We start from the raw sequence: 10,736 nt of genomic DNA on the forward strand, positions 1-10,736 counted from the left end.
AATACCGGTTATTCTTCTTTGTCTTTCACGGGTCAGACCCTCTGGCCTTTTCCAAATCAGAATCAGTTCTGGAAACAAAGAAGCCTGATCCATCGCCAGATTCTCTGCACACAAATCACAACACGAAAGAAAACTGGATTCGAACACGCGGTCTCTTGTTCGAGCTGCCCAAGGCCGCTAGAGGTCACTGCGGTTGGTTCATACCAACATTGAAATGTTTAAAAATAAAAACAGAACGTCGCGAACAAAGGAATAAACTGCACGACTTGTAGACTTCGGAATTATCGATAAGTGATTAAAACAAGTCTTGCGTCTACATTTTGGTTTCTGAATGGAATGTGTGGTCGCTGACTTAATTCAACTAGTTCAGAGTTAGAGTCCACTGTAAGCTGTTCTAAACACTGTAATAATCCTTTGGGTATCATGAAAGGATATGTAATACGTTGGTAAGGAGAACAGATTATGGAGCTCTTTATTATGTTTTTTCTTAATCTTCTTACTTTATCAGTGTTCTGCGTGTACTCCACTCTTCATAACGTATATATAGGCCTAATGCAGTTTATTGGTTGATCGAACCCAGAAAACATGGCGTGTTTGTGAATTAATCAGTATCGAGACCGATCGACAGGGTTGCCTGCATTAGAACAGATCCTCGTGTAAGAAATTGGGGATCGTAATAAGAAACACGCTTTGAACGTTTTATAATACACGAATGTAAAATCAACACGAGGAAGTTAGCAATCTTACCGACATTTTACTGGTCCTTCCGATTTATGAAGTCCTCAAGTTAGGAAATGGTTAATAAAAACTTAGTTTTGTTCCTTTAAAGCCTAGTGGTAAATATGTCACAGTTGCTTAAAGAATCGCCAAGTCTACATTTTGTATTTATCATACGATTCTCGCTGTAAACAGTTTAAACATCATTACCAAATTGATCTTTGTAATGGTGAAGTGTTTTCTTTGCGGCACGGTCTAAGTTCTTAAATATTATTTATATGAGCTTCGGCTTCAGAGGAGTAGGTTTTTTTTTCGTCACTACACGTGTCATAGACACAATTTTTAATTATGGTTTAGTTTGTAGTGAAGTCTATTACAGGACATTTAACCGATAATTTTCTGAAATGTGTTCGGTTTTTTACGAATGACGGCAGGCCTACAGGCTGTATGAAATTTGTTGCAATGCCAGTAACGAAACAAAGTCGAAAATCAATGACGCTGAACAACAAAAACGTTAGTTACTTTTATTATTTATCCTAATCCTGATAACATCATCCTTATTGGAGAAACATGTTAAATTAAGAGAGGTTGAGGAGATAGAAGAAGAAATCTATAGAAATGGGATCTGGCCTAGTTCTACTACATACTTATAATTTGTAATTTTATAATTTATATTGAATTGTAATAGGTCATGAAGCGAAATTCGGTGAAAGTGATTAAAGTAATACAGAAGAAGCAAGAAATAAACTAAGGAAGTGCTGCCAGAAACCTTCTGTTGATGATAACGGACCTTTCACAACAACCAGTCAAATTTACAGTCAGCAGTCTGCTCTAAGTGGCATTAAATATGCTCTCGTTCTTTAAACATTCGGTTAATGAGCTGGCGTGCAAATCGCGGCTATTATTTGCGTCTCGCCGGTGTTTCACTACAAGCTCTTCGTTCTGATATAGCATGAAACACGTTATAGTAATTACAATGTCATGTATAACTGGAAAGGTATTTAATACAGGATTCGCTCTTCCATTGTTATTGCTGAGAAAAATTACTGAGCTCTGGCGCTAATTAGAGCATTTCATGTCTCTATTAGCAGGGCTGGGCAGATATAACATTTTTACAACTATATTTGCTACTTTCATTTAGGAGACATTTGGTTCAAAACTGGCTAAGCTTACTCATGGTTTCCCTCAATCTCTGTAGACGAATGCTGGGGCAGTGTCTTAAAATAGGCCTCGACAGATTCTTATCAATTCCTTCATATTCATCTCACCGTATTCCATTCTACACTACAGTAAGCTACTTACCCTAAACGTTGACACTGTCATGAAATTACAAAGGAATGTTGAAAAGAGTCTTTGCCCATCCCAGGGGTCGGCAAAAGTTCATTATGAAACGTGTTTAAGGCTCTTTAGAGGTAGGGCCTATGACCTTCACCCACGGCATTCCTATCTTCTTGCTGCAAAAGTATTTCTCTAGAATGGTTACAGAATTCTAACGTAGAGTTCAACGCGGAGTGGTTGGCGATGGCACTGTCGACTATGAGGCCGTTTATCCTCTTGTGCTTCTTGGCCAGTCCATCAAGACAAGTTATTTAATTCCACCTTAAGACAGACCACGGCTGCTTTCTTTACATCGCAGTCATCCTCCCATATCATCTGCTGTTAAGAAAGCGTCGTTAAACTGCGATAACTTAAATAAAAGTATTCATCTCATGATACTACTCTTTCTTATACTTAAAAGTTTAGGCCCTTGGCCTGTTCCAGGACATAATTATGAGCGTGGATATTGTATATAGGCACCAAAACACCTAGACCTCTAGCTGGGTGGTCAGCTTAACGCTCCGGTCGGCTTTCCCCTCAGCGCAAGAGCCTGTCCGTTGTAAGGGGGCTGGGCGTGGTGACGAAGACAAAAACTTGTGGCGTTGGTAGAATCGAACCTGGCCATCCAGCCCGTAAGCAGCCATCTTGTATCATTCTTTCAATGATTGTAACGTCACAATACATGTTTGAGTATTGTTAATATTTAGGCATAATTACGAGAATAGGACAGAAAAATGGCAATCTGTACATAAGTTTAAAAAAATCATAATTTGGACTTTTATTGTTAAACAGATCAAGGGAGTGCATTGAAAACGTAGTAGTACTGTGGGGGGAATCAGAAGTGAATAGAAAGATTTGGTCGGTAAACCTGAAGAGAAGAGACCTTCTGGGAGACCTAGGCATAGATGGAAGGATACTATTGGAAGGGTTCTTGTGAGCATAACAGTGTACTTTCGGGTTCGAAAAGTGGTAATTTTTTGACCAGCTTCTCATTAAGGGCTCAGCCCCATGGAGTTGCAATATTCCGATAAGGCCTGCTGTTGTTAATTAAGTACTCCGCGGCGAAAAATCACAGGGACCCGATGACTGCCCAGTCACCCGGGTCCATCGGTTTCACATCCGAATGATTCGCGTCATTTCCGCAAGTTATTTTCCAGAATACAGAGACCGTGACTTTTTTATATGATGCGAATTCGTGCAAGAATTTTAGAAGGAAGGGCGGCTTACACTCTATTCTGTTTTCCTCAAAGGTCGCGTGTACGCTCCCATGTTTCCATAAATATATACCACAAAGCCTTTTGTCTTAACACCTGTTTCTCCCATCCATTTAAATTGTAGGTCTACTTCTGGTGCACATGGTGAAATTTGATTGTTCTATTTAACTTACGACTTGGTTTGTGATCATTTAATCTTTTTAATTAAACGCGTTCTGATGCTTGGAACATAGTATCGCGGTCGAGTGGTTGGATCTGCTGCTTCGTATTCTAGACTTCGCAGGTTCGAATCTCGACCGTGATACCAGCTATCTTGAGTTGGAATTCTTCTTTTTCCCCAGTCCCTGCTGGAATGTTGTTTTAATTTACATGATTCCCAATTCATCTTTGTCGTTTTCGTGTTTGACGCGAATAACTTGCTCAGACAAATGCCGTTAAAGAACCAATTTTTCGATGTAATATTTTATTGCTTTGTCAATAGTAAGACTGCGTTTATCTTACAACCTTAAACGTTAATTAATTTGCTGTAATAACTCACTGAACGGATAAGAATCTTTCTTGAAAATCGAACACTCGTTCAGTTAGTCAAGGACTTCTCAGTGGTTTACAGGTTTGTAACTTGAAGGTTCATTACCGTGTTTACAAAAAGCCCATCACGGGTCCCTATTCTGACCCACATGAATCGACACATCCTCTGCCATTTTGTTTCATTCCGTTCCATTTCAATATGTCCTCCAGTTTACTCCAAGATCTTTCAAGTAATGGTATCAAGTCCCACAGGTCTTCCAAACCAAAGATACGTGCGTACATCCCAAACAACCAGCTCAACGCCCGTGTTCTGTTTCGTACATTCTTTTTGTTACGCTATGAGATTTCTGTCTTGGCTAACCTGAAATCATGCTTGTAGGCCGCAGTACAGTTCTCTCTTCTGTAAGTTACTGCCCGAAACAGTGTCATTTAGGTGGCAGCAGAATGTTGCCGATCTTGTTGTGAAGGCCTACCTACATCCTGCCATGTCGAAATCGAACATTCACTGCCGCCTATATTCAAGAGAACTTTCTTTTCTGGTAATTTCTCTTGCTCACATTCCTTGGTGTCGTGACCATCACATGTCCAATCCTCGCGTTCAGGTCCTGCTTCAAGCAATCCATGTACCTGTTTTTCCTCCGTCTCTCCAGCCGAATGCCAGGTTGCATCTATAAATTAAGTCACCACCAACTACTTTCACATCCTTCCCCTCACATCTTCAAAACTGAACTAGATGGCGTTAAGTTTGACATTAACCTTGGAAGGGCAGAATTTCCTTCCTAATGAACATGTAAGAACTCGGTCTATACTGTGAATAAAACACAATGCTTCTCTATTAAAAAGATAAATTGGTTAATGCTGTTCTCGTAAATAATTTCTAAGTAGGATTTGAGGTTCTCACGGTCGTGAGTACGAAGATGGCTGTCCTCTGGGTTGTATCACCGTATTGCCTGGTAGAACTATGGCAATGTTTCAGAGGTCTATGCTGCTTTCATCATCAGGATGATGTTTAGGCGATGATCAAGGACTCATTGTCCTGATGATGGAGACAGCAAGGACCTCTGAAGCATTGGCATTGTTCTACCAGGCTGCACGGCGCTTCAACCCAAAAGAGACAGCCATCTCCTAAATAATTTTTGTTTACATTGAGAATCGTACGAAACCCATAAATACAAAAAAGTTACTGATTCTTAAAACAGGCAGAACATGTAGTTTCCATTGACTTTCAAGGGTAAAACCCTTCACTGAGATTCTGCAGTTGTTAGACCTCAGGCTGTGTGGCAGCTACCTGCAGGCTGAATGCTCTTATGTCGGTGGTATGCAGATTGCATGGGTCGTACGAAGCGCTGAAGTACGGGACGCTTCTAGACGGCCTGGCGGACCTCACGGGAGGCATCACAGAGAGCGTCAGCATCCGACAGGACCCTACGACCTGCGGACGCATGCTCAGCAAGCTGCTCGAAATGACGTCACTCATCACATGCACAGTGCAGACAACATCTACACAAGTGAGCATATCCCGGTACTGATTTTCAGTACACGGGATAATTAGAATCGTAATTAAAACGTACAAAAGTTGTTGCATTGCTACAAACGTAAAACATGGCCTATCCTGTCTACTATACCCCAGAGATTCTTTTCAGAATAACTGTCTTGACTGTAATATTTCTTTGACTTATGAAAGAAGCAGGTACATGGAGATTACATTATGTGCAGTTACATAATTTGTACTCTTCACGTGATTAAATGAAGGCTGGGTCATGTGGCACACATCGGGAAACCAATTTGAATTCTGGCTGTTCAGCATGTATGATAGGACATCTCATCATCCTAAATACCACATAAAGGCATCTGTTTTATATTCTAAATAAACATGTTTACATTAATTATATATATATATATATATGCCTATGTGTGCATATTTGGATTTTTTAACATGAAACAAGAAAAAAATTAAAACGCTGTTATTTTTACCAGTCAGCAGATTAGGAAATTTTGAAAATTGCTATCATTTTTACAGCCCACAAAGCTATCAAATTATCTGAAGAGCAATTAATGGAGAATTAAAGAAAAAAAGTGTTTGATTTCAGATTCGAAATCAGCTTGAGAAATTGGCAAATGGGATCCACATCGGTACAAATTATCGGCTGTATGCTGTAGAAAGGGTATGTGCAGATACATGTGATACATTAGTTTTTTACATTTTAAGATTATAAAACTAAGATTTCGAGTTGTTGCGCTGTGTGGTCTGGTCGATGTTAACCAACGTTTCAGAGGTCTTACTGCCTCCGTTATCAGGGCGATGATGCTTGAGTGCTTGTGTAATTTAAAATAACATTCTTCTTTGGAAACAAGTTTTAATTGATGCATGGCCATGATATTGATACTGTATCTTGGTATGGCCCCATTTCTGTATCATTTACCTTGTACAATATGAATTAAATAAGGGGGGAGTGTTTACACTTACAAGAGGTGCTGGTGTTTCTTTTGTCCAGTACACACCATTCAGCATGGTGTGCATTGGTTAGCAGGATTCACGACCCTTCAGTACATGGGTTCGATCAGGACCGCAACATTTAACACTACTGCTGTGACCCCCTTTTTGAGAGATGATGATGAAAGTGGAGTAATTGTTGGGATGCCAGGGAGAAACCGGGGAAACCCCCAGAGGAAAACTCCGTGGTGCCTAGACCACGGCCTTGCCTAACACAAGTTGTAAATCTGAGCAGCGCCGGGAATCGAACCCGGGACCCCAGTATTACAAGCCCAGAGTTCTAACTGCTAGACCACCATGGCGGTGTGGCTGGTGGTAGTGTGTTAGTGTGGAAACTGTAAGATAATTGCTTCACAGTTCACTTTGATGTCTTATGTCTGAACATTTATAACACGTGTATTGCATGCTAGCAGCATGGTATGTGAACATCTGATGCCTTTGTTAATTGTGTGTGACTGAATGTAAAATAAAATAAGTGTTTCATGCAGTAGCTACTCGTAGACTTTGTTGATTCCCAGTGGCTCTTGAACAATTGCTAATTTTAATCAGGAAGCTTATTTAGTTGTTTTGTGGTGGTACGTAGTGATTTGGCATAGTGGCATCTTTTTTATGTAAGAAAATGATTATAGGTCTAAGTAAGAATAAATGTGTCATGTTTGTTTTAGTAAATAATGTAAGTAGAAAACAACACAGTATTGAGTGGGTAGACCAGCGTGCTGTGACAGTTATATTACTGGAATTTTTTTGGGAATATGTACGCTGTTAATAAGAGTTTATCAAGCCTTGAGATATTGCTATAAATCATCTGAATGTACATCATCATTACTTTAATACTAAATAGCCATTAAAATAATTTTTTTTATAAAATCTCCCCCTCCTCAACTTTCTACTATGACAGCATTTAAAGTACATACACAGATTCACTGTATAATCAGAATTTTAATTACATATTTTAACCCCCGTGACAAATGAATATTAATAAAAGATTGACTGTACACTTACATGGTTAACATATGATGTATTTTGATTGGTTTTTCATGCATCCAATAATAATTTAATTTCACTAGTTTCCATGGTTTATCTGTAACTTCAAATTTGAATTTTTCAGGTCGAGACATTCAGTGGTGAGCCTGTTCAACTTGTCAAATTAAGGAACCCCTTGGGTCCTGGAGGAGAATATGTGGGGGCCTGGGCTCGTGATTCATTAGACTGGGATGAAGTGCCGCCACATGAGAAAGAACGGCTAGCTGTGAGGCATATGGGGGATGGTGAATTTTGGTAAGATTTTTATAACTTTTGATTTCATATTAATTCTCTTAAGTTTGAAGCTGGCTTAGCTGCACTCTTTATTCATTGTTGATGCTGTTTGTTACAGGATCTCTTATTCAGACTTTGTGAAGACATTCACACATCTTGAGGTGGTTCATCTGGACAGTGATACGAGTCGTGATGAGCCATCATTGCATCATAAAAACACTTGGCAGATGCGTCTTTATCAGGGAGCATGGCAAAGAGGAGTCTCAGCTGGAGGATGTAGGAACAATCCAGGTTATTTACTCAAAATAGCATTAAACAGTCAATGAAGATTATTAAGATTTCTGTCTTCTGGGTTGTTGCGCTGTGTAGTCTGGTCGATGTTAACCAACGTTTCAGAGGTCATATGACATATTCATCGCCCTGATGACAGAGGCAGTATGACCTCTGAAACGTTGGTAAACATCTATCAGACTACACAGCGCAACAACCCAGAAGACGGAAATCTTCATACTCACCGCTGTGAAAACCTCAAATCTTACAATGAAGATTATTGCCTTAATTAGAAGACCAAGTGACAGTAATAACAGTTTTGAAGTTTGCTTCAAATTCCTTTAAGATCACAAATAAATAATACCCCACCTTTGGATCCTAAATTGTGTGGATTCCTAAATAATATGATATAATTTTATGAATACCATAAGAACCCTCAGTCAGGGTATCAGATCTCTGGGCCAGTATGTGAATCTGGGGCCTCTTGAAGACAAAACGTGAGTGCTGACCACTAAACTACAAAGTTCAGTAATTGCACATACTGCTGGTTGTTCCTAATGAAGAATCTTGTTATTGCAGATACATTTCACATCAACCCCCAGCTTCATCTGATTCTCAGCGAAATGGAAGAAGTGATAGTTTCACTGAACCAACACAGCATCATGGAACCTAAGGTAAAGAAGACCAAACAACAATCTAATAACATAATAAGAATTTACACAATTTTTGTGGAAATAACATGATTAAGAATGCCAGTTGAATGTGGGAAGAGACAGCAAACAAATTAATAGTTTATTGCATTTTATGCTCACAGGTCATAGGCTTCACTGCATATTCATTGCCAAAGAACAATTCTGAAACAATAGGGAAACAGTTCTTTAAGAAGAACAAGTCCCTTGTCAATTCTCAATACACAAACAGTAGACAGGTGAGTACTGACTCTCCTGCTCGGTGAATAAGATGCTTTTTTTAGATCACATTTCTGCATGGTGGGTCGTCAGCTATATAAATATTAATTTTACTAGGATAAAGCAACCAGGACATGAAGCTGGTCACCAACCTTCAACTCATGCCAAGGCTAAGAATGGGTGGAGCTCTACCTCTCCCATATATTTCCATGTTCAGCCTTGAACTTAACCTACATATCAACCATGAATCACAATAGAATACCACTAAACCATTAACCCTGAAGTGAATGTCATGATGTCAGCCCCATGATTCAGGGGTTTAAATCTCCTATTTCTGCATCATAAGGGTTAAACACAGGACAACTTTTCCTTCATCTTTCACACAAATTACAAGTGTAGAAACCAGAGTGCTTAGGAAAGCATTTCTATGTGACATGAAAAAAGTATGTGGGGGGAAAGAAGATATTTAGTTTAAAATTAATTTTATCAGTACAAATGCTTTTGATATTTGTGCTATTGTTTCTAAAGTTACTCAACAATCATTTACCATCTCTTGAATTTGTAGACTTCCTATATTAGCTCATGCTGGTTAATTTAACATAAGGCTCTTAATTATTTGCATATTCTGAAAATTTAATGTAGTGTTGAATGCTCTGTCTTATTTACAGGTGAGTCACAGGTGCCAATTAGAACAAGGAGGATACCTAGTTCTTCCAACAACATTTGAACCAGGGCAGGAATCCAGTTTCACATTGCGTGTTTACTCCAGCAAACCTCTCAAACTCAAGTGAGTTGTAATGACTTCTAATTCTGAATTGCATGAGGCTGGTATCAATTCTCTTCTGAAGTGCACTTCATTGTTTGTTTCACTTCTAATACTGTTCTATTGTTTTGTTTTGTTTTTATTGTAGAAGCTGGCTGCTAGTGTCCTTATTTTAACCACATGTTTTGATTAAAATATAATCATCATAAGATTTAACACGTACATTTTTTCACACATGAGTCACTGTACTACTAATTTAAATAATTATTAACACCGTTTTTATCTATAAAACCACTAAAATAGTAGGTAACATCAGTATTTTTATGTGCATTTATTATGTGCTTGCTTTTTGGTGTGGTGCGTTATCTTCCATGACCTGTTCTTATGGGGGTTTTGCCATTCTGGTGCATCAGCTTTGCTTCAATTTGTAATTTTTGTTGCAGGTTACTTGACACACAGCCGTCATTAATAAAATCAGCCATCATTAAGGTAGGTTGAAAGAACTGCATTCTTATCATAGCCTTCATTATACTTCTTTAAAATGAAGAATGCTTAGTTGATTATCATAACACTGACACTGTCAAATGTGACTCTTAATTTTAAATTTATAACTGAAGTTTCAAGTTAAAACAGGACTATTAATATGGAATTAAAAATAAAATTATGAATTAATTATCTGCAGTTACTATGAACATGCACTATGATTTAAAAAATAAAAGTCCACTGTGTTTATTTCTCAAGTCTTCGCTTCAAAAGATACAGTAATTTTTAGGGGAAGGGGAAATGTGCACATTTACTGTAAAATGTGGTTCATGCTCTTCAAGGATGTTTATAATTAATATTCCACACAAAACTGTCAATACCAATACAGTGAAATCCATTAAAAAAAGAAGATTCAAGAGAACCAAAGTAATTGAAGTTTAATATGTGAATTCTTTATATGTGTGATTAAGTTTTATAGCTGAAGAAAGTTGCTTTTCTTTGTCTTACTACAAACTTTACTTTTCTTTCTTGAAAGAATTTGTTATAGTGATCTGTTAAATGAAGGTTGTGCCACATTTTCTTATTACATTATCAGGTAATACCATGGACTATTTGTTCTTCCAACAGGCACCAGCCACTCTGGATGGGAAGAGTTTTAGCCAGTATGAAGCTGTTTTCTTACAGCTGGCCGATGAACACAGAACAGTAAATGCCTTTGAACTGCAAGAATTGCTGGATGCTTGTTTACCAAATGGCAAGTATTATGAAGTACCAACAAATAACAG

At 38.3% G+C, this 10,736-nt stretch overlaps 1 protein-coding gene across 1 annotated transcript in view; it reads left to right on the top strand.

The window, feature by feature from the left end:
* Nucleotides 1-10,736, top strand: part of CalpC (calpain C) — a 33,532-nt gene that overhangs the window by 19,152 nt on the left and 3,644 nt on the right. Inside the window, exons 5-13 of the mRNA XM_022086948.2 lie at nucleotides 5,101-5,284; nucleotides 5,867-5,941; nucleotides 7,379-7,548; nucleotides 7,646-7,818; nucleotides 8,377-8,471; nucleotides 8,612-8,725; nucleotides 9,374-9,492; nucleotides 9,912-9,957; nucleotides 10,579-10,705. Coding sequence (XP_021942640.1) covers nucleotides 5,101-5,284; nucleotides 5,867-5,941; nucleotides 7,379-7,548; nucleotides 7,646-7,818; nucleotides 8,377-8,471; nucleotides 8,612-8,725; nucleotides 9,374-9,492; nucleotides 9,912-9,957; nucleotides 10,579-10,705 — 1,103 coding nt within the window. The remainder of the gene's footprint in view (nucleotides 1-5,100; nucleotides 5,285-5,866; nucleotides 5,942-7,378; nucleotides 7,549-7,645; nucleotides 7,819-8,376; nucleotides 8,472-8,611; nucleotides 8,726-9,373; nucleotides 9,493-9,911; nucleotides 9,958-10,578; nucleotides 10,706-10,736) is intronic.

Source organism: Zootermopsis nevadensis, unplaced genomic scaffold (genome assembly GCF_977971745.1).
Source record: "Zootermopsis nevadensis isolate Lab colony 2312 unplaced genomic scaffold, Znev_1.0 Znev_ptg000020l, whole genome shotgun sequence".
Taxonomy (NCBI): domain Eukaryota; kingdom Metazoa; phylum Arthropoda; class Insecta; order Blattodea; family Termopsidae; genus Zootermopsis; species Zootermopsis nevadensis.